Source organism: Mytilus californianus, unplaced genomic scaffold, assembly GCF_021869535.1.
Source record: "Mytilus californianus isolate M0D057914Y unplaced genomic scaffold, xbMytCali1.0.p SCAF_12, whole genome shotgun sequence".
NCBI lineage: Eukaryota > Metazoa > Mollusca > Bivalvia > Mytilida > Mytilidae > Mytilus > Mytilus californianus.
In genome coordinates this window covers 48,028,840-48,054,853 of record NW_026262604.1, presented here as the reverse complement: position 1 = coordinate 48,054,853, position 26,014 = coordinate 48,028,840, and the positions used below count along the sequence as shown (strand labels likewise).

Sequence of the window (26,014 nt, the reverse complement as noted above, 5' to 3'; positions counted from 1 at the left end):
TGCCTTAAGAACAGTCACAATTTACAGTAATATGTCAACGTTGTTCGAATAAAAAACTACACATTGAAGTTTCAACATTGTTCGGTAAACTGTATAAATGATGTGTCAATAATGTTCGGTAAATTTGTTTAATGATTAATCAATATTGTATGGTAAAAATAAACAGTGACGATTACGTATTACCATTGTACGAAAACCTATATAATGATGTAGCAACAATTTACTGTAAAAGCGATGTATCAATGCTGCACGGTAAAACGTTATCAAGATGTAGCAATATTGTTCTATAAACTAAACATTGAATGTATCGAAATTGTACGGTTAAACTATTGAATGATGTATCAACTTCGTACCGTGAAAAACAGTGGTGCATTACAATGTGGTGCATTACCATTGTAATGCAACACTATACATGGTGTGACAACGTTGTACGGTTACTGGTAAAATTATACAATGATGTATCAACACTGTACGTTACGGGTAATAGAGAGGATACCAAAGGGTCTTCAAACTCGCAAGTCGTAAAACGATCCAATAATGAAAAATGTAGGGTAAAGATACAAAATTTTGTATTAATGTTTAAGATTATAATTTAGTAGGAGTATCGAAAAGGAGGACCTTGATTTTTAACCACGTGTTAGTGTAAGGGCTACATAGACTTATCCATCAAATTTATTTGTTTAATATTTTCTTTTTGAGAAAACCGAACTGCTTCCATTTCCCTCTGTGTGTTTGATGTTTTGTACTAGTAATTAAGTTTTAAATGAATTTTTAGTTACAATTCGTTAAAAAGTTATTTAACTGAAAAATCCATTCTTACATGGGTAAACATTTGAATATTTTTCTATGAAATTCCTGACCATTTCTACCGATTAACTTTTAAGTTTGTGCTTTCAGTCCTTATATTTTCTTTCTTTGTTATCTAATAGTATTTAAATTTTTTTAGTAAATAATTTTTATTTGTGTATATCCATTCAATGTGCGTTTAAAAAAAAATTGAATATTTACCAGGTCCGCCTCCATTTCCGCCAGGTCCGACTCCAATTCCGCCAGGTCCGATTCCAAATCCGCCAGGTCCTCCTCCAAGTCCACCAGGTCCTCCGCCAAGTCCGCCAGGTCCTCCTCCAATTCCGCCAATTCCACCAGGTCCTCCTCCTAGACCACCAAGACCTCCAAAACTACCACCGCCTCCTCCTGTAAGTATACAACATTGTTTAAAAATAAGATAAATTTTGAGGATTTAGATGTGCGTTTAGATGTTTCTTCATGTGAAAAAGATTTCTAATTTGTAAATCGTTATTTTTGGTTATAATATTCCTCACACGTCAGCGCCATTATTTGCTTAAATATCAGGAGCACATGTTGAAGGGTTCGTGTTGCTCATACTTTAGTGTTGTGTTAAGTGTGTAAAAATTATTGTTCATTTGTTTGTCGTTTTTCTTTTTATTCATTGTATTGTCTGTTTTTTCGACTTTTTTCTTTGTGCTGTATTTCTGTCACATAGTGTTTTAGCGATACTTTTTAACATTGTCATAAAGCGGGAGGTTTGGCATGCCATGAAACCAGGTTAAACGCCCCTTAAAATGTCCTGTACCAAGTCAGGAATATGGCAGTTGTTATCAGATAGTTCGTTTTTACCGTTTGTTGGCGTTTGTTTTTGTTGCACTTTGGTGTTCCTGTTGTTCCTTTGTTTTCCTCTTATAGTTAATGTGTTTCCCTCGGTTTTGGTTTGTAACCCGGATTTGTTTTCTCTAAAACGATTTATGACTTTTGAACACCGGTATACTACTGTTGCCTTTATTTACAAATATTAAATTTCACACACATCAAAAATCAGTTATGAAATATTTATTTTGATTTGATGGTTCTCCTTAATGAACCCTGTAATTTTAAATAAACTTCTTTTTACCAAGATCTATAAAAAGATTTTAAATTTTAAAACCTTCTATAATTAGCATAACCATACCTAGAGCACTTGCAGCGGCTGCGGCACGGGCGGCTGCTGAAGCACTTCCTCCACCAACTCCACCTTGAAATATAATAATTCAAATATCATTCTAACAATGTCAAACATTTTCCCATTAAGACGATAAAGATTATATGAAGATTGAACTATTATTCTAACAATTTCATAATGTTACCTTTAAAAATATAATATTTCAAACGTAGATCTAATAGGGCAAAATAATTTACCATCAACATTATAAAGATTGAACTATTAGTCTTCCGATTTTAAAATGTTACCATAAAACATATTATCATTCAATATCATTCTAATAAACATACCTAGAGCACGTGCAGCTGCTGCGGCTTGGGCTGCTGCTGAAGCACTTCCTCCACCACCTCCACCTTGAAATACAATTATTCAAATATCATTCTAACAATGTCAAACATTTTCCCATTAGGACGATAAAGATTATATGAAGATTGAACTATTATTCTAACAATTTCATAATGTTACCTTTAAAAATATAATATTTCAAACGTAGATCTAATAGGGCAAAACAATTACCATCAAAATTATAAAGATTGAACTTTTAGTCTTACGATTTTAAAATGTTACCATAACACATATTATCATTCAAATATCATTCTAATAAACATACCTAGAGCACGTGCAGCGGCTGCGGCACGGGCTGCTGCAGAAGCACTTCCTCCTCCACCACCACCTTGATATATAATAATTCAAATATCATTCTAACAATGTCAAACATTTTCCCGTTAAAACCATAAAAATTGTATAAAGATTAAACTATTTTTTATTAACAATTTCAAAATACTACTATTAAAAATATAATATTTCATAGCACAACAATTTTACCATTAAAATTATAAAGATTGAACTATTGTTCTTACGATTTTAAAATGTTACCACACCAAATATTATGATTCAAATATCATTCTAATAAACATACCTAGAGCACGTGCAGCGGCTGCGGCTTGGGCTGCTGCTGAAGCACTTCCTCCACCACCACCTTGAAATATAATAATTCAAATATCATTATAATAATGTCAAACATTTTTCCGTTAAAATTATAAAGACTGTATAAAGATTGAACTATTATTGTAACAAATTTAAAATGTCACCATTAAAAATATAATGAGTCAAATATAATAATGATAGGGCAAACATTTTACCTTTAAAGTTAAAAAGATTGAACTACTATTGTATCAATTTCAAAATGTTACTATTAAAAATATAATGATTCAATCATAATTCTTATAGGGCAAACATTATATCATTAAAATTAAAAGATCGAACTAATATTCTTGCGATGTTAAAATGTTACCACGACAATTATTATGATTCAAATATAATTATAATAAAGCAAACATTTCACCAATAAAATGATAAAATGATAAAGATTTAACTATTTTTTATACCATTTCAAAATTTAACCATGAAATATAAATTTGAAATTAAATGATTTGCAACGTATGTTTCCGATATTTGTGGTTGAAATGTGCAACGTAATCCATAATCATAATAGGCAAAAAAAAAAAGTACAAAACTAAATATTTAATAGAATTCTAAAGATTTATCGTCAAATATTAGTTTTTGAAATTTTGTTTTTGAAAAATTGATCTACTTATGTGTTCCATACAGAAAGACATAACCTCTATTATAAAGAATCGACTCTTTTTTACAGCACGTTATATGAGAATCATTTTGATAAAGCTAAACCACGTGAAATAATCGTTAATATTGAGTATACATTTTGCATGCTTTAAGTAAAGTCAGAACCATATATTCTCTTTCTTCTTGTAGTGAATTCACACCTATATTTCAACCTAAAGGAACACACAATGCATTATTCAATTACTTTTTCTTCACTACTTATACATATTCAAGCTGCTTTACTGTACTTGATTGACTGAAAGCAAAATATCTGAATAGTGCTAAATTTACTACAAGATGATATATTGACAATACATTAAATTCTTCACATTATTTAACATTTTTAGGTTTAATCGTCCAGATGATATTGAGAACAAAATGGCAGTTAAAGACCCATTTGATAGATTAGTATACCACATGAGCAACGATAGCAGTGCAACGCATGTTTGCAAATACAGCTAAGTAGCAACGCTTTATGCTAAGCTAGTGACATTAACCATCAAGAGTAAATTCAAAATGCTCTCTTGACAGTATTAAACTCATTACCTCTGTGTCCGTGTCCACCGCCATGACCTCCATGACCTCCGTGGCCGTTAAAGAAATCTGTAAGAATGAGGGACCGTATAGAAATGTTTTTTGAATAGAAAATTAAAAAAAAATTAACAGTTGATTTGACTTAGTCCTGAAGCTAATGATTTATGAAAGTGCATGACGAAAACTAAGTGATAATAAATATGAAAATCTGACTCTGCAAAATGAATCGAACAGGTTAACAGTAGGGAAACGAGATAAATGTTGAATGCAGGAAGAATTGTTCTCTTAAAAAAGGCCACATAAGGACCCCTCAAATTTGTTTCAAAAGAAGTCGGCACTGTACTACATATGGCACTATGCAGATAAACAACGCGTAATATAAGACACAAAGTAAATGTTGACACTTATATATATTTTATTTGATCAAACTTTCAAAGTACTAGTATTATCCTTTGAAAAGAGCATTATAAAATACACTTAAAATAACACGAATAGTTCAGATTGTTCTCTGGTAGCTTCGTAAAGGTCAATGTCATCGAAATTACATGACAAACTGTTAAAATACAAAATATCTTCCTTACAACAAGGTTGATTTTAATATAATTATTTTCTGAATGTAGTTAGAAATTAAAACTTTTAGAAAAACTGAGATATGATTAATAAGGAAGTACATATATTGTATGCACATGCGCATAAAATATTGATTGTATGGTTTCGTGGCCATAGATAGTGCGCGCAAAATATTAAATTATATATAGCACGCACAAACTATCATAATGTGCAAACAAAAGGATAATATTTCGCAAATGTTTTTCTAACCAAAACATTATGTTAGTATTCTAAATGAAGTAATTTTTTATTTAGGTAAGACGTCTAAAACTTTGTACTGATATAACGTTAGACTACATACGTCGTTAAATAATGCAACATTGAAAAAACAATCTTTTATACAAAAAAGCTTAAATTCTGTTCAGCGAATTAATATACCAGTATACATGATTGCATATATTAATACGAAAGAATTTTCTTCGTAATCAGCAAAATAGAAATGTTAGTGAACTTTAGAGCATGTCTTTCATATGTTAAAATAAAATCCGATTTGCATTAGATGATATTTGCCACTCACATGCTACTTAATATTTATCCTTTTTGTTCCTATAGAATTTTGTACGATAACATGTAAATACATAGTCCCTTAAAATTAATCATAGTTTAACCTCACACAGTGTTATGATGCCTGCATGTGTTTTGCGCTAATGCAACGTTATTAAAATACCATCATATTTGCTGCAATTTGCATAATATGAATTCATGTAATACGTGTTCATGTGTCATATACGATATATATAGATGTGGATATAGTGTAATATATTGTTTAATTGATGGTAGATATATATGATATAGTTCGATATATATATATACATATATATGTGGTTTTTATTTCTATACCTCCTCCAGAAACAAGCTCTACACCGGGCAATATTTCTGTAACTGAGTAATAATATCAAGAATAAAATTTTCAACTTCAACATTAGTTTCCTGACAATTGTATTTGTTTCATTATAATTGTATTTTCAACGTTATAAGTATATTATTGACAGCATAATTGTATCTGTTACGTCATGATAGTATATGTTACGTCATAAGTGTACCTCTTCATATCTACGATAAGAGATAATATAATTTCAATGTTAATTTTGCATTTACAAAAATATTATGCATCACCAATTTAATCAAAACTTGAAATATTTTTCATTAGTAAATTTTAATAAAACGCTAGCAATATGAAGTTTGGTAGTAAAAACCAAATATTTAACATTTGATACAATATCAAAGAGATTGAGAGAACATATAACACAAAATATAGTAAAGCCTACTATAAAAAAGACGATTTAATTATAACGTACCTCCACCACCACCGTATCCTAAAATAAAGGAATGTAAATATATAAACTATTTTTCTGTTGTTAAATACTTTAAGTAATACATTTTTTTTTATCTTTGGAAAAATTAAAATCTGATTGAAAAAGTTGCTGATCAATTAAATAATTCATTTAATTCATTCAATTTTTGGAGAAAATCAATTGCATCTATTTTTCAATGATTAATTTAAAAGATAATAACTTACCGGGTTTGCCATATCCTGTTGAAAAAACAAAACAAAATAACAGTTGTTAAACAGGTGTATCTAACATGTCATGTATATGATAAACGATGCTGTACGTGTTTTTTTCTCTATTTATAATAACTGCTAAACTTTTATTTATATTCGAATAAATAATTTATAAAACACGGTGCATTTTGACTTCTTGTTTCCGACTCTCATTGTTGTAACTCACCTTGGTGTAGTTTAATACTTACTCAATTTCACATAACAATATGTGATGACATTAGGGACCGAATAAAGTAGCATAATAATATTTTTTGTTACCCAATAAACCTTCTGATACTAAAACACTTACATTCATTTTGAACGGAGTAAAATAATGCAGTTTATTTTCGACCAACCAAATTCCCAAGTTTATCTATTACAATTTTCAATATGATACTTAGGCAAACTGTAAGCATTTGCTTGACGATAAATCATTTGAATATTCCTTTTCTGTACGTATTGCATGTATTATGTGATTTGAATGCTAAAAATGTTAACGCAATGATCATATTCAACGGGTATATAATTGGAAAGATTTTGAATACCTATTTTACTTTTGCAAGGAAAACAATGGTTCTAATTAAATACTATTAAAAAAGGAAATAAAATTTCTTGGCAACAAACCTTCACATTTTCAGGTTAATATTTCATATGTTTATTATACATTTCTTTGATGTTATGAAAAAAAGCCTTACAGTACTGTTCAACAGCACCACCCCTTGCATCACGATATGAAAAATTGATAAAATAAGTGAAGATTAATCTTCTATAGATTGATGATTTACGAAAAAAAAAATTGCAAATAAAAAATGATACAAGATTTTTCGGAGTTTGATCATCTTTAGTTGGTAATGGTCTGTTGTATATTGACGTTCTTTATATACACATATTACACCATACTAGAGAATATTACTTCAATTTATTCGATCTATATTAAAACAGTTGTAATGAAAAACAAAATTAGAAAGGATAAACAAAACTCAATATTTGATCACGTGGACTAATTCCCATTAGCATAAATGCGTGTTAGCTTCCAGATGTGAAATAAACGAATATCTAAATAACAATTTAAGGAAGATTAGATGTTGAAAGTATAACCAACTGTAAATGATAAGTAGAATAAACGAGGTTTTGATTAGATACTTTGAAATGTGAATTAACTATTTTTTTAAGACTGGAAACATTTCACTAAAGCTATGAAACGAATTAGAAATATTCATTTAAAAACTTACTGATGCCACGATTAAAAGTTTTTAAAAGTTTGAAAAAAACCAATTGAATTAAACTGGATTTTAAAACACGTATATAGTAGTTGCACACTTTATATATTTCTTCATATAACTTGTAATATACTTTCCGAATTTTTTCACCAAAGATAACTTTATAGTTAAGGTCCATTTTAACAATTTGAATTAAAAGTAATCATTTAAAAAAAATTTAGTATATGCTATCTATTTAATGGGAAAATAATTATTGATTAGTAATAATCCATTAGATAATTGAATTAATCCGGATTAATATATCGGGACAATTCAGTGAAGCACTTTTCGTTGATGTCTGATACGACAACGTACCAATACCAGGCTTACCTTACATTATAGAATATAACAAAATCTGAAATTCCAAAAATATCATGATCTTACCGATGCTCCCGGCTAGTCCTGTGCGGGCGATAGCCGCTACTAGGAACACAGTCAGGAAATTATGGACCATTGTTCTGGTGTTCTTGTACGTATAATATTTTACAACTATCGCTTTTATACTTCGGTATGGTCACATGTTCTACTAAGAGCGTACAAATTGACTGCGTCTACAGTTAAGCAAGGAAGGGGGACATTTGGGACATGTCTAAAACAACATTTTTTAAACTCGCTATGTCTAACTGATATTGATACAGCACCTTCCTTGGTTCAAAACAAGTCCGGAAATATCTAGAAGTTGCCAAATTTTAGCCAAATTATGATTGAAATTTATTTTTATTTTGATTTTGTAACAAAATGTTAACCCTATCAATCCCTCACCGCGGCTTCTGATTATTAGGAATCACTTATTCATTTTTGCAACAGTTGGGAACAAAACTATATGTAAGATTTCTGCATAATTTAAGCCTAAGCTGCTATTCGGTGTTAGAAAAGATTTGTCGTAATTTGATTAATAATTGTTCACTTTTGTAGAAAACATTTAATTCATACAAAGTAGTTTAATAGGTCTATAATAAGGAGATACTTAAAATTGCTACATACTTGGCTTTTACAACTATTTTAGATTCTTATAAACGAAATACATATAAAAAATAAGTGTTGTTTGCAATGCATTTTATGCTTTGCACTCACATCTTAAATGAAGTGGGACTGCAACCTGTCGTTGAAGGGGTAACCTTGCCATGCAGTTATAAATGTTAGCACGCTACACATTTATATTAGTTGCAGTCAAACAAATTTATATTTATTATGTGATTATATTCAACTTTGAATTACTAATCTCAGGAATGACGATTAATATCTAATTAGTCAATCTTTAGTTTTCTATTTTGTGTTTTGTAGACTGATGTTTGTTTTTATGTTGTTTTGTTGCCATCACGAGTTGGTTGACCGCAATGGAATATCCGTTTCACAGATGACAGCGGATATGTTCAAATTGTCGTAACTAAAATCCTGTCTCCCCCTTTTTCCCCGGGTGTGACCTACCTAGTTAGACTTATTACCGGGTTTGTACTAACATGAGCATCACGACGGGTGCCACATGTGGAGCAGGATCTGCTTACCCTTCCGGGGCATTTGCGATAACCCCCAGTTTTTGGTGGGGTTCGTGTTGCTCAGTCTTTGGCTTTCTGTTGTGTTTTGTGTACTGTTGTTTGTCTGTTTGTCTTTTTCTTTTTTAGCCATGGCGTTGTCAGTTTGTTTTTGACTTGTGGGTTTGAATGTCCCTTTGGTATTTTTCGTCTCGTTTTCATTCTTTTGAAATAGCGTTATCAGTTTATCTTTGACTCATACACCATTTACATGATAATTGACAAGTAATAAAGAAAAAGAAAACGAAAGACTTCGGTTCTTAATAGAGATATTCAGGTTTATCAACATCTTAGGCGAACAACTTTACCAAATCATGACATGGATCTTTCTTTGCTGCTGTAAGTATCAGATCACTATTCTTTATTTCGGATAGCGAGATATTTACGATGTTCCTTAAATATTTCTTTGATATATAGTTATTGACTACTTTATGAAAACACTTAAAACATTTCGTATTTAGGAAGCACTTTTTGGGATTTACCTTCGTCTGGAATGTTCAAACCATTGATGTATTAGAACAAACGCGTTAAGCGTTATATGACCAACAGGGCCGAATTATTATTTGGTTAAATTTGCCTGAGAGATTTGGAACCTTAATTCAAACACCCTGAAGCAAAATGGTTTTAGCGGTGAAGTCGAATATACATTAAGATATTAGAAATGCTTACATGAGTTTCTTTAATACCATCTGCTTAAACTTTATAACGCTATCTAAACCGTCCACACTTCTCTGCTAAACAATAATGTTCTTCGTTCTAATACAAGAAAGAAGAGACCAAGGAGCAGTCAAAATTATAAATTTCATCAAAACAGACAACGTCATGCACTTACATGTAATAAACAACGAAAAGACATACAACAGTCCAGAAAACGGAACACTGAGAACTAAAAAAAAAAAAAAAAAAGAAACTGTTGTGTCCAATTGTTCAGGAACGGTAATACCCTAAATAGAGAAATCGTCTACATATTGGTTCTTATGCTAACAGAACAGGAATTGCCTACCCTTCCTGATTCATAATGCTTATTCTAAATTTTCCTGTGTAGTGTTCTTTGCACTTATGTTTCTGTTTTTAGCCTTTGTCTTTAAATGATGGTCTGTTTTCACCGACTTGTTGTCTTCTGGGGAACATTTTCCCTTAGTTGTTTTAGATGAAGAAAAACTTTTTTTGCGGAAAAAATAAACTTATTTCAAAATCAAATATATAACATTGTAAATTATCAAAATTCTGCCACTTTTAGATAATATACGTTTGTTGAATTCTGTGAATGTTTAGTCCCTAAAATAATTCGTATTTAATGGGTTTTCAAATATGTATATTGTCAGCTTAATTATTTTGGGCTGATACTGAAGGCAACAGTAGTATACCGCTGTTCAATAGTCATAATTTGATTAAGCAAAAACAAATCCGGGTAATGAACTAAAACCGAGGAAAACACATCAACTATAAGAGGAAAACAACGGAACAACATAAACACTGAACTACAAAAAAAGCAAACGCCAACATGCATAGAAACAACTGCCATATTTCTGACTTGGTACGAAACATTTTCAGAAAAAAATGGTGGGTTGAACCTGGTTGAATGGCTACCCAAACCTCCTGCTTATAATGCAATGTTAAAAATACCGCTAAAATGACAACACTACGTGACAGGAGTACTGTGCAAACAAACGCAAGAACACTCAGCACAGAGAAATACATACATAAATAATATAATAGTACACTATTAGTAGATACTAAACACACGTATAAAAGACAACAATAACTTAATTAAGGAAAATCGTTTGATATATTTCGCCTACGGATATACAGTAACTTTAACAGTACTAATTTCACTGTCTCAAATGCACATTTTGATAATAAATGTGTCATCAATGATGCTCGAAGACGAAATATTTGAAAATCAAAATCTAATTAAAAGATTGAAGAGCTGATAAACCGAAAAGGGGGGAAAATAAGTCTAACCAAAGCTGAGCAAACATTTTCACAACGTTCTTTCACTCAATGATAAGATATTATAAGGTGATTATTCGGAAACTTATATAAAGTCTATGCAAATCCGAGCTCATTCATTTTCATGTGTTATTTGCTATACTTTCAATAAGTTGAAAGAAAACAATAGCGAACATTTTGAATGCTATTTAAAATGCAAAACTTTTTAAATTCTTTAATTCTTTAACAAATGTTAAAGAGAAATAGATATAATGATATTGTATGAACATCTAAAGGATTTAATTTGATTTATATCACTTTTTGATTTTTTAATTCAATTGGCAATGAAGTGACCTTTTCATATCTGTACGATAAATGTTTAATATGTAAATGGTTCATATCTATGTTGTCTACCATTTGGTCGAGTTGTTGTCTCTTTGACACATTTCCCGTTTAAAATTTCTAATCTTTTTTCATATGTAATTAAAAATGGTGTATATTCACAGAACATATAATCTGACATCAGCATGTATACGTTCCATTTCAATGCAAATTCAAGCAAACATTATATCTGTTAGAACAATTTTATATTAGATTAGCATGCGCTACGTTTGATTACAACAATCTGAAGAAGAGACAAATCTTGTTAAAATGCGGGTCACCTGGATCATATGCATATATCTACACTCAAATTATATACGCACGGAATCAAATGACGTAGTATTTAATATAAGTTTAAAATAAATGAAAGCTACCAATAACAAAGTGTTGAGGAGAATAAAGCTTTTGTTTGTGCTACAGAGGCTAGTCGGTGAATAAAAGATACATATTCGTGGAGAAAACTGAACACGTAAACGAGCAGTGTATAATTGATCAGCTTAACAATGGATCTGTTACGATTTCTATTTGGACTGCGCTCTGGTGAACAACGATCGCAGCAAGTCCCGAAAAAGAGGTCAAATGTCTAGAGCAGTTTCAGAGTAAGAACAATACTGTCGAGGTTTATTATTAAAGATGGACAATTAGTTGAGTGAAAGTAGTTTTCGAACTACTAAACTCTTTCCAAATTTCATGAAAATATGTTATAACTCGAGGTTATTTATCTATATAGGTTATCATGCACTACGTTTGGTTACAACTATTTGACGAAGATGCAAATATTGTTAACATGCAAATCACCAGATTCTTAGGCATACAGCTACTCCAAAAATTATTTCCATTTAGGTCATATTTGTTTAACACAATGTTTGCGAAGCATTGCTTTTTTTAAAACTTATATTCAATTGGACAAGCTTTGGATTATCTAATTTTTCTCCATAATAAAATTTAACAGTGACTTCCCATTTTCAACAATAACATAGCCTCTGCTCCATCGCATGGAGTTTACATAGCTTATTTAATACGTAACGTTCGTGCATATTCACACTATACGGACTTCATTAACATGGGTGTGCTCCTTACTATAAATTGTTTCTTGAAAGTTATGAGGAAGAATTACTGGAATCGACATTTCATAAGGTTTACGGCCACCATCACGAATCAGACGATACGAGGTATCGGTGTCTCATCTTACTATTGTCATGTTTTTACGGTCTTAGATCGTTAGGTACTAGTATAGTCGTCTGATCTGTATTTTTCTAGATTTTGTTCTCTTCCTGATTGTAAGATTTTGACTGAGTGTGAATTCGTATGCCGGGTGATGCCTGCACAGCAGGAGACGCTTACCCTGTTTTCCTAATCGATTTGTAAGATTTTAAATTGGAAAACTAATGTCGCCTTAATTTCTTTCAATTAGATTTGTTTGATCCTGGAAATACTTTTAAAATTCTACACAATGTACACGTGGACAACCAAGCTGCACAAAATTATAAAAAAATTGTAGGGAAATCGGTCATTGTCCCTGTTTTCTAACACAGAAATAAACATTTGATAAACAACTTATATATAACAAATATTTACAACACAAGTGAATGCTTAAAATACATTCATAGTCATAAACAAACCAAGTTCTAATGAAGGATAAAAGCTTTTCAACAGTAAAGTTGTATCGTTACTGAAGTGTACATAGGACATGTTAAAGGAAACGTTTTTAGAAATACATTTCTTTTATTACAAAAGCAAAATTATTTTATGAATGGGCTAAATTGCAACGGTTTTAAATGCATTTTTTCATCGCCTCTTGCCACTGCTGGTGGAGTTTTAATTCCCCGAGGGTATCACCAGCCCAGTAGTCAGCACTTCTGTGCTGACATGAATTATCATTGATATGGTCATATTTATAAATTAACTGTTTACAAAACTTTTGAATTTTTGAAATACTAAGGCTTTTCTACCTCAGGAATAGATTACCTTAGCTGTATTTGGCAAAACTTTTAGGAATTTTGGTCCTCTATGCTCTTCAACTTCGTACTTTATTTGGCCATTTTAACTTTTGTGGATTCGAGCGTCACTGATGAGTCTTTTGTAGACGAAACGCGCGTCTGTCGTAAATACAAAATTAATCCTGGTATCTATGATGAGTTTATTTGATATTGTGATGATTTGTTTCTCGATTTTCATTTAACTATTATTCATACATAAACATTCTGTAAAGTGTTATGGGGTACTAGTTTCAGTTTCTATTGCAACCTCCTTACCAATTTCTGTTTATATAATTGTAAAGCATTCGAAACATACTATCTGAGCCTTTTCGAAAGTTTTCGAAAAGTTTCTCCCTGTAGGGACGAATGTCCTTGGCCAGATTCATTAGAAATATTTGGAAGGTTTTTATTTCAAAGATCTTTAACTTTGCTATTGTTTCGGTCTTTCAACTACTTTTGTTCAAACTCCACTTTTGAGTTTTATGTAGACGGAACGCGCATCTTGAGTATTAAATTACAATCCTGCTGTCTTTGATTATCTTTTACCATCTTGTATGTAACGTTTAAATAGACTCAGTAGTCAATTATTCTGGAGTGATTTCTTTTAAGAGAAATTGTCTGTCTGCAAAACTGTACTCTCATAATAATTGTTTTTAAACTGAATTTCCAAATCACCCCAAGTCATATCAATTTGAATGCCAGAGGGTTGGAAATCTGACATAAATACGACATACTGTAAAGGAGACGCGACACCAAATAACGCTGTTTCTATTGAGGAAGGCTCATTATCCTAGAACGCATTAAACAAGTTATCAGTTTTTTTTATATTTTGGTTTGATAATTAAGTTAATTTACTAATATTTTTACAACTTCTTAAGTAATGCTTGCGCAATTAGGAAAAAAAATTCCTTTACATGATATAGTATTGTTGTAACCTGTTACATTTGTAACTCTGTGGGGATCGAGTAACACATGTTGATTTATATATAAGGTATTTTTATTTACTTTTGATGTTTTAAGTAAAGTACGTAAAGTGTTTAAAAAGGCTCAGATAAAAATGCACAACTATTTAACAATATAGGAACGATGACTATAACAGTTACTAACGAAAAATAAAAAAATATACATACATATGTTAAATAGCATAATGGAGTGTAGAAATGAAACAAAAAATAATTCAGTGGTTGTTGTGCAGAGCTGTATACATGGTATATCATCTTTGCTTTTTGTCTATTGTTTTGTACATAAATCAGACCATTAGTTATTCGTTTTAATTGATTTATATATTGCCAATTCGGAACCGTTTATAGCTTGCTCAACGGTATGGGTTTCCTCATTATGAAAGGATGTATGGTAACACTGAGTTGTTATCGCTACTTCATTTGGTCCCTGCTGCGGAGTCGTCTCATTGGCAATCATACCAGACCCCTTTATGGTTATAACTAGTATATAGATCCGAAAAATAGGGATAAATAAAAAAGAAAACTATTATTTCAGAAAGAATGCAAACATTATATTCGGTTGTCATCAAAATAAAACATATCTCATATATTATTGAAATTCTAAAAAGGAGAAATATCAAATTTCTTTATTTTTCCTTCTTTGATACTGACAAATCGTATCGTAACAACCCCTGTGCAGTCAAGTACAGTCTGCAAGCTCCAATCAGATGTGTTGCCAATTTAAGGAAAATCGCTAAGCTAAAATCTATGGCATTACATAGATAATTGATAATTTGTTCAACTAACGTAAAATTGTATCCATATTTAATAAGATAAATGCTTTCCATGATAATACGATTAAAATCTGGTAACTGTTTACGAGAAAATAATAATGTGTGTGAATGTTCGGAAACGTGGAAGTATGTAAAAAAGGGACGAATAAAACGAAGATTTAATATTACTACTCTCACTTAGCTTCAAAACTATAATAAGTATTTCATTTTTGTCGGAAGTTATCTTCTCTGTTTAAAAGCATTAAAGATAAAAAAAACATTTTAAATATGTATCTGTTTACATGAAATTAAAAGTAAGAATGTTCGGAAACGTGAAAACATGTATGAAAGTCACGAATAAAAAAAAAGATTTGATATAACTACTCTATTAGCTTTCAAACTATACCCAGTATGTTTTTTTCTACCAGGTATTATTCTCTGTGTTTCAAAGCATTAAAAATAAAAAGCTTTTATATTGCTATGTAAAATTTCAGTTTAAGTAAATTGTCATTTAATACGAAAAAAAAGTATCATTTAGGATAATTTGTGACATTTCATTAACTTCCTAACACGAAAAACCGTTGTCTATTAATTGAGATGTAGCGTATACAAATGTGTCTTAATCAGATAGCAAGCATACATCAGAGAATAATCAAGATAGTTACATAAAGGTTTATGTACGCATTTTTCTTCTGATTTATTATTAGTATTACAAAGTCATTTTACTGTATCAATAAAATAAAAAGGGTATTGGCAATATTGATGCGTTGACTGTTAAATTAGTGATTGTGGCGTAAATATACCCAGAGAAAATGAGGCAATAAACAAAAAAATCGGATATATTGTCGATCTTTTCACTTAAAAAGTGTGACAGACGGGAGTTTATATCCTTCAGCCCCTGATTAAGCCACTGAGTAGTACATTTGGAGATTCATATGTCCCTTGGGTATCTTTCTCTCTTCCTATACCTTTCTATAGGCATTAATCCATTAGCAAATAAACAGATAAAGACTTTCCATTTCAAAGTAAACAAAATGTTCTCTACATATATACATGTAATGTTAGTATTTCTTACGAACAAAGACGCATGGTTTGTATGTAGTAAGAATATACGACGGATCAGGTATATTAAAATAAAGTAAATAAGTATCAGCATTGTTCAACATCGTTGGTTCTCTATTGATATATGTTTTAGTAAGTTCTCTTCTTAAATATTCAAAATGTTCAGTTTGTTAGCTGGGTCCTCATACTTAAACTAAGACTGTGCATCAATAAGAACAAAATTTAATTAGATTGTTCTATCAACTCCGTTTACTTATCAAAAGGAGCTTTTCAATACAATACAAAAAATCAAAACAAGTACTTGACTTCTAAAACGCTTTTGCCCAATGCGTATGTAATGAGGAACTCGAATAATATATGAAATTGTGTCTGATGTACTCTACCGTATAATAGTGTATAAGTAGTTATCACGGACGATATAAAGCTGAAAATGTTGTGTTTAACAATGACCAATATATGAACGTATTAGAAGGAAAACTGTTACAGTGCAATAAATCCATGATAAAGGATTGATTTAGATATAATGTCTGGTTATCACCATCAATGAAAATTGTTATGATGATACATTTGTATCTTTATATAAAAAAGGAGATGGCGTATTATTGCCAATGAGACAACTATCCACTAAAGTATTTGTATCTATTATTATAGGTCTTTTTTTAAAATACAGGTCTTTAACTGTTTCGGTTCACATGCAGTTTTGGCTTATAAATATTTGGATTAAAGCGTTGCTGATAAGGCTAAATCCAGACAAGCGTTTCGAACGCTCAAAACTTATAACGTCTTGTTTTCATATTTCATGTATACCAACGCTGTTTAAAGCTTAAAGGTTAGGACGAGTTTGGTACAGAAAAGTTAAGGCCGAATACAGACGAGTTAACACGTTTTGGTTTACCGATCCAGAAATAATTTTATAAACAAAGCGAATAATAAAAATGAGATTAAATTTTACTTTCATTTCAGTGAATTATGGGTTTGTAATTTGATAGTAATTGAGTTGATGTTAAGCAGTCTAGTTTAATTTTTGTATATGTTAATTTCTATGTCAGCATTATCGAAAGCTATGTATGCAAAGCTGTTCATAATGTCCATAGAGTATGGGTGCATTTGCATTGTTGAAAGTCACTGATGACCTCTAAAATCTATATTTTGGTTCACTTGAGTCACTTGATTGCTGTTACAATCACGTTTTTCCCAACACATAATTAATACTTTATTTCTTAAAAGAGAAAACAATCTAAATTTTATGTGAATACAATTTTTATCAAAAACTTCTACGAGACAATAACAACATTAACAAAAAAATAAAAAAATAAACATAATTAGCTTGTGTTAATGCTTTAAATCATTTCACTATATTAGTTACTTTTCTATATAAGTATTTGTTGTTTACTGCACAACATCAAACAAGTTGTTATAAGTATGTGAGTATGGCACAGATGGTTCTCTTTGATCTAGTAATGGGTTTTTAAAAAGGTGAATGACACGAACTTTGTTCTGGGTGTGGCGCGAACGTTTGTTATAGACTTTGTTATTAATAAGTTATTTCCTCTTCATATAATTTAAGCTTTCATTGTCAAAATCCTGTTACAAACGAGTGCATTAAACTCCGTCTTACATGATAAAAAAATAATGAACTTTTTGTTCTATTACAGTCAGGGGAAAATGAATCCTCGTCAAAAGGTACAAATGTAGAAAGGTGGGATAAAGACGACAATAAAGATGTTTGATCTTAGACTGGAATTTAAAACATTCAAGTCTGGCTGGTACTTAGATATATACACAGTCTTCAGTTGAATATGAAAATAAAAAATAATGACTAGAAATACAACAATCTAATATAAAAGGTATAACACCAAACGTTCAGAAAACCATAAAAAGTAACAGACAAATATTTCTACCTAAAGTAACTTGTCTGTGTTTATGTGTGATGTTTTTCTGCTTTGTATCGATCTGATGAGTTAAACCTTTTTCAACTTTTTCTTATGTTGTGCTGTTACACCATTGTCCCAGATTAAGGGGATGATTGAGCACGCACAAACATGTTTAACCCCGCCACATTCTTCATGTGCCTGTCCAAGTCAGAAGCCTGTAGTTCTGTGGTTTTCGTTGGTTCAAACTGTCATATTTGTTTTTCGTTAATTGTTTTGTTATAAATTAGGCCGTTAGTTTTCTCAATTGAATTGTTTCATATTTTTCATGTCGGAACCTTTTATAGCCGACTATACAGTATGGGGTTTTCTCATTGTTGAAGGCCGTACGTTTACCTATAATTGCTTAAATCTACTTTATTTGAAATTTGGTGGATAGTTGTCTCATTGACAAATATACCTCATCGTCTTATTTTTTATATTGTCAAGGGATGTACCCTAACCATTTCGTACCACCATTTCGAACCCTGGCAAAAACCATTTCGTACCCTGACCATTTTGTACCTTGACCATTTCGTACCTCATGGAATATTTACATGTATATCATTTCGTTCCTCATGGAATATTTACATGTATTTCATTTCGTACATCATGGAATATTTATATGTATACCATTTCGTACATCATATAAGATTTGTATGTTTACCCTTTAGTACCTTATGGAAGATTTACTAGTGTTTCATTTATTGATAAAAACTGTCTCATAGATGTGCGCCATTTCGTACCTTATGGAGGAAGATTTATATAGATATAAGAAGATGTGGTATGAGTGCCAATGAAACAACTCTCCATCCAAGTCAAAATTTATAAAAGGAAACCATTATAGGTCAAAGTACGGTCTTCAACATGGAGCCTTGGCCATTCAAACGGGAAAACCAACGGTCTAATCTATATAAAAACGAGAAACGAGAAATACTTATGAACCACATCAACAAACGACAACTACTGAACATCAGATGCCTGACTTCGGACAGGTGCAAACAAATGCAGCGGATTTAAACGTTTTTAATGGTACCAAACCTTCACCCTTTTTCTGAAACAATAGTGTAACATCACCATTTCGTACCTCAGGGAAGATTTTTATATATGCCATAGAAGATAGCATTCTTTTTAATTGGATTAAAAATGTTTATTGAATACACGTGCCATTTGAAATTGTGACGTGTGCCTAAATATTGAGATATATTCAATTGAGTATCGTAAAGTGTAGTTTAGTGAACCTTAATGTTTATATCATATGCATGGTTTTTTTTAAAAATAATACTTTTAGAAAATATGCAATACACACGAAAAAAGATATTTACCAAACGTTTTTGAAATTTAGAAGGTTAGATATAAGGAAACAAAATAAATGAACTTGTAATTTCTCAAATTGAAAAAGCCATAGCAAGTTCTTTGATTTGTCACAAAATATGCAAATTCTTATGCAAACAGTTTTATTCATGGCTTCCTTCTTGGGTGAATATCAGCTTGTGTCCCTTTTCACTGCATTTCCTGACAAAAACAACTGTTAATAACTATAAAAACAGTTGCAGATAATTATTCCTTTGTTGGTAGTTAACCTCATATTTTTTTAGTTGAAAAATTAATGAAGAATAAATCCTGCAAACAAACAAAGTGTAATTAAAACTATTAAAGTTTCCAAGTGCTGCTTAATCAAACCAATCATCGGTCTTTATAACATTTCTACGGCTGGATGCATTTTATTTATGTTATTTAAAAAAAAAAAATTAAAATCATCTCAAAATGTTTTATATCTTAAAAAACAATAACTTTTACAAATATATGAGACGAAATAGTAAACATGTATCTAGTCCATGAGGTACGAAATGGTAGATGCATTATGCCCATAGGGTACGAAATGTTTCTATCGTGGGTACGAAATGGTTACTGTTGGGTACAAAATGTTAATTTTGGGTACGAAATGGCAGAGTAACGAAATGGTCCAGGTACGAAATGACTTGATACCAATCTCATTATGGCAATATCTGTAAATTTGGAAAATTGACAATCGATGTATACATCGCGATCAAATTCAACAATAAATGAAGAATAATGACTTTGAGAAAACAGAAGGTTATCGAAGTCGAATCTCATTAATCAATAGGAAGATAAAAATCAAGATATAACAAAAATTAACCACAACCTCTGAACTAATATAAAATAAATACGGTTCCCACGATTCGTTTTTCACCAATGATATTCCTGTACTAGTAGTTTACAGGAGGTATGATAAAATGACATATTTGTATATGCTTAGTGCATGCTTGTGTGTATCAGATGAAATTGTTATCGTACTAAGACATATATGAGTGTGAACATAAATGAAAGTTTGTCTTCTATTCATTTGAAGGTATATATTTTGTGTAGTAAACATTCGAAAATATCAAGGGAATAAATTTAGGCGACTCTTTTTTACCGATATTCAAATCTCGTAAATCGATTTAAAAGAAACAAATCAAGCCAAAATCTGATGGAATCGCATATACTCCGAAAGGGGCGAGTTCGGTTGCGTCGATAAGGTATGCTTTATTATGTTAAATATACTTCGATTGATTACGAATACTACAAAACTAAGATCAATATTACAGAAAACTAGATAGAAATTTGAGTAATCTTTTACGAAAGAGGCGGGCGAAGCCAAAGATGTACAAACCCATAAGTCGATGACAAACTGGCAACGCCATGACAAAATACGTAAATACAACAAAAAGACAAACAGCAGTACACAAAACAAAACACAGAGAACTAAAGTATGAGCACCACGCCTAACAGAAACTGGTGGTAATCTCAGGATTTCTGGAAGGGTTTCTTGCTCCACTTGTGCCATCCTCGTGTTACTTATACTAAAGCGCCACTACTGTAGGTAAATCCACAAAAGCGCTTCGGACGCACCATTTAAAAAAAGTGTTATTTCGATTAGTTGTATCGAATCCGAAGCGTGACCTTTCAAACAGAATCGGATAATAACTTCAGCTTTATTAAAAAAAAAAAAACTTGGGTTAACTTGCATGCAGCAGGCTGTCACTATTTTGACACATTTATTACTATTTAAAAGTCTTAAATAGTATTCATTGTAGTATTTTTTTTTGTATATATAGAACAAACATTAAGTATATTTATTAACAATGAATGCAAATCTCTGTAATTAACAACAATATAAATCAAACCCATATTAGTCCAGAAAATTGATTTGAAAGGTGCATGTAACACCAAATTTGTTTGCAATCGTACTCTTGTATCAACGCTTTTTCGGGACTCAACAATTTCAGTAATACGTAAACTGAGCTCGCTTACATTTATTGCTAGCTTTATAAGAAATTTTTTTAGACTTTCGGTGATTGAGAACTTGCTGGTTGGTATAGAGTGTTGTCTATTGTTAAAACCCACATGTTAGCATTTTGTAGGATTGTACATTTTGGTTCAGTAGCGTTGACTCTTATACCTTGTTCTTTGTTTTAAACTTTTACTATCAAATAGTCACAAACATGTTACAGATTATCATTATAGACACACAGTTCACTGCTTTTCACATGACATTTAATGAAATATTCGTTCCGATTAATTTCATCTGTCTTAATCCTGACAATTTTACAGTTTCTAAAGTTTATAATATTTTTTAACACATTTGATTTTATTTGTGTAAGAAAAACACGACTTCTTTACTAACCATCAATATTTATCTTTTCAAACTATCCATGGAAAAATATGAAAATAGCAGAAAGCAAGACAAGCAATTGCTGTTGAAATAAAAAGTGAATAATCGATATGGTATTGATGCATTAAGCAATTACAAGACATATGCTAGGAAATTACCAATGCTGAATGAATATCTTCCTAGGCCAATGCGTCGTTCTGATATGAATTTAATACAACATTTTTATTGTACATTTTCATCAATTTGTACAGTAGCTTATTTCCCTTCTCGACCAGTGAACACCTAGGGATTCGGGTTATTTAATCTTTAATTGTCTGTGTATTGTTTCGTGTTCATTATTTTGTCGTGTTTGTTTTTGATCAAAGTGTTGCTTTTTTTGGCCATAGCGGTTTTGTTAGACTTATTGTATTTGATTGGTATACCTGTACTCAAATATCAATTCCTTCAGAAACGGTTGACCGTCGATAGTTTTTGCTGTTCTATTTAAGATTATACGTTCCATGATACTGGTATAACAAAAGTGTTCATGTTCTTATTTCGAATGAGTGTGTAAACCTTCACGTCGCATTTCCAAAGTCTCGTTACCGATGTTGCTTAATACATTCTATAGACACTTGTCGGATTACTCTGCTCGAACTATCATTTAAATAAATTATAACTAATAAGATTTATGATGAATATCAATAAGGTTTTATATTAAATTTACCATACCCATTTTACATTGATAAGGTTAATGTAGTGAAATTGGTTATTAATGTCAGAAAGTATAAAGCACTTAGATATTTGATTGTTGGACATGATGTCAGCTTAAATATCTATAGGAATTCATAGATCTGGTAAACGAAACTAAATACTATAGTATTAAACATTCATGATTAACCAGTATTAATCTATCTGTTGTAATATATATACAAAATATCGAAAAGTTGATGCATTATTCTGATCTTGATCATTCAATTGAATCGGTACATCTAACATAAAATTAACACATTGCAATGTTGTCCTCTGGCGTACATATGAACATGAGATATTATGAATGCTAACGAAACTAGAAAGTCTGATTCATTCATATCATGATATTTTTCTCGATATTGACATAGATGAACGATTTCAAACTAGAACCTATGACAAAATTTATGATTCTTCTTTCCAATTGTCAACTTTCCAATTAACAAACTCCCATTAATCAACAGTAACATGGCTTCATTAAATGGCGTTGACAAATCTCACTTCATACGAAACGCATTTGGGTCACCTGAACCCAAGAAATCGACGAAGAAAAATAATGAATCCACATTTACTGCTGAGAATTGGAAAATCGCAAATCAGCTTCATATGAATACAACAAACAAGTCGGATTCATCTGATTTCCTTCCAATTTAAATGAAACATTGGTATCGATATGATTAGTAAATTAAATTAGAAAAAGTTGTAAAAATGTAATCCAGGATGACTTGAAATAATACTGAAAAAAACGGACTAAGCAAGATTTAAGAACAATGTGTGCACTAATAACACTTTATCAATTACAGCGATGCGGTTCGGTGGTTTATTGGTCTAAATCGTCCATTTACAGTATACATAGCCTGTCAACACTGAGGTTGAGAAGTCCAACCCCTCATATAGCAGGTGCGTTCGACGCCTAAGTTAATTGACTGGCGTTGCAAGTTTTACTTCCAAAGGTCGGTAGTTCTCTCTGGGCAATCAGATTTCTGGTATTAAAACCAACAATCAATAATTTCAAGCAAATTAAAATTTGTTGGAAAAAAGTGGAAAGAAAACCAAATTATTAACGATAATAGGCTCATAATTTCGTACGTCAGATACGCGTTTCGTCTTCATATGACTCATCAATGACACTCAGAGAACCGATATATGGTTATGTGCTCGTGTATGATTATTGAAAAAGCCTAACATTGTAAAACAAACTTGTAGGCCGTGCGGTGATATAAAGCTACCGATATCTACGTCGTTTGAACTCTGGTGGGTAGTTGTCTCTTTAGCAATCATACTACCAACGAAATGGTACAAGGATATGAACGATGCCCGTCGACAGTTTAAATGTCTTCTGTTATACATGAATCACCCGTCACACGAATCTATAGCAACAGTCAATAAGATGGGGACAATACAGAGATGGGTCGTTAAAGATTGGACAAAAAAATGGCAATAAAACAAAACAACGACAGAAAGACCAGTCTACAAAACACTACATAGAATACCAGGGGCTGAGCAACACGAGTTTTGCCACAAACCAAGAGTGATTTTAGGTGCTCATCATCCCTCTATAGTAATTGTCAAAGTCAGAATGACATCAGTTGATATTTTAGGGCTATGGTAGTGCCCTATATAAGTTCCCGCTGACGACAGTAGAACATGTGAGGTGATAAGTTTTCCGAACAACCTTAATAGAGAAAAGCAGGAAGCCGTTTAACTGTTTATTCAGATTGACTTCAAATCTGGCAAGCTTGATCATATTGAAGTTCAAATAAAACTATTCGCTTCATTTACTTTCCCCGATTACTTGGATAAATGGTCAATCACTTTTAAGTATCATATTAAAAGACAATGAATTAAATGTCAAGTGAAATCAGAGCAAAACAAACAAATCTGTAATATTTGTAACTGTAAATTCAAGAAAGTTTGCAAAGTTTTTACTATTAACATTTAAAATGTTTATATCTTTATTTGTACATAGCGCTTTCTGCAAACGCAACAAAAAATCTTGCATTTTGTTCCATTATCCAGTCATCAATGAGATAAATGAACCAACGATTTCTGAATTTACAGGTTGTATCCGAACGATGATGTTTTAGAATTGTTTTCTGTAAAAGTAATTACTATTTCTGAAACGAGAGTTTTCATTATGTTTATATTCTCAAATCGTATTTAACGGGATAATAATCAAATGGTTTTGTCATCAACACAAAAGCTTAACATTTTGTATATTCGATAGCCCTTTTATGTTGTGACAATGCTATTTTCTTCTGTTTGAATTCACATAAATTCTTCTCAGCAAATGAATTATACATGACCGTTATATTGGCATATTCATAACAAAATATTTAAATGTTTTACACGACTGAAACACACTTTACTTAATCGCTACTCAATATAACGGTTATTAATCTCAGTTTCGTTTGCATGACGTTCCTAAATTTAAAAGGAATTTCAATGACCCATCACAAAAAAGAAAACACACTTTTCAGTTTCTAATTTCATTTAATAATATAAAATGAATGATTGATTGATCGAAAGCGGTTTTATTGCCGTATTACCACACATTTTCCTTGGAAAGTAGTATAAAATAAAATTATCTTTATATACAGTGTCCAATATTTTACTTTATGTTTTGAATCAACTTTGTTTTGTTATAACTAAAGTAATATATTTAATAAATAAAGAGTTATATTTTGAATGGTTATTGCTTTTATCAGTATTGTTATTTCAAATAAATATGTCACCACAATATTGTACACTGTAATAGCATTCTTGGCACAGTGTGTACAGTTCATACAATTATTTTATTTTTATATTATCATACTAGCTAGCACATCGGGACATCGATACCACAGGTATTCCCTATATTCCATTCTAAAACTCGGGTCGGTATTTTGACTGGCCAAGCGGACGTGACTATCATTATAAAGCATCCATTAAGCTTCATAAATTTCAGCTCCTGCTTTTACCATTAAAGATACATATGTGTATAAACGTTAAGAAGAGTAATAACGTCACAATATTTACATGCCAATTTCCCGATTTCATTTCATTAGAATTGAGGACGGACTAATGTCAAACGTCAATATGATAAAGTCCGATAAGAACAACAATCGCTTCAAGTCTAACAATTGTTCATTTTGCTCTTCTTTTCATCTTCATTTTGCTCTTCTTTTGTACATGGACCAACACCTATAATATTCATTAATTTACAAATAGACTTCAATAGCATTTGCACTAAACCATATGTCTTTACATTGTTCCTTTAGATAAAAAAAAATGTCAGCGTTATACTAAAAACACAGATAAAAAAGGCATGTAATTTACATTTATGTAAAGACATTTATAATACGGATATTGGTAACACGATATATTACTTTACTTATGGATGGAAGGTTTGATATTATTCGATTAACCTTGTCGAGGTTTTTCCATGTTATTTTGCAAATTCAGTTCACTCCATTACACCACTGCAAATATCATGTTTATGCAAACACTCAAGAATTGTTTGTTATTGTTACAAATCATCATGAATTGTTTA

At 31.1% G+C, this 26,014-nt stretch overlaps 1 protein-coding gene across 2 annotated transcripts in view; it reads right to left on the bottom strand.

Moving 5' to 3' along the window:
• LOC127721935 (collagen alpha-1(I) chain-like) overlaps nucleotides 1-8,049 on the bottom strand; it is a 28,276-nt gene extending 20,227 nt beyond the window's left edge. For both annotated transcript variants that reach the window (XM_052228770.1, XM_052228771.1), the window contains exons 1-9: nucleotides 7,949-8,049; nucleotides 6,282-6,296; nucleotides 6,061-6,078; nucleotides 4,166-4,222; nucleotides 2,916-2,975; nucleotides 2,607-2,669; nucleotides 2,287-2,349; nucleotides 1,967-2,029; nucleotides 1,009-1,194 (exon numbers count right to left, since the gene is read on the bottom strand). In XM_052228770.1, the coding sequence (XP_052084730.1) occupies nucleotides 1,009-1,194; nucleotides 1,967-2,029; nucleotides 2,287-2,349; nucleotides 2,607-2,669; nucleotides 2,916-2,975; nucleotides 4,166-4,222; nucleotides 6,061-6,078; nucleotides 6,282-6,296; nucleotides 7,949-8,018 (595 nt within the window). In that variant the 5' untranslated portion in view covers nucleotides 8,019-8,049. The remainder of the gene's footprint in view (nucleotides 1-1,008; nucleotides 1,195-1,966; nucleotides 2,030-2,286; nucleotides 2,350-2,606; nucleotides 2,670-2,915; nucleotides 2,976-4,165; nucleotides 4,223-6,060; nucleotides 6,079-6,281; nucleotides 6,297-7,948) is intronic.
• Nucleotides 8,050-26,014: the final 17,965 nt, after the last annotated feature.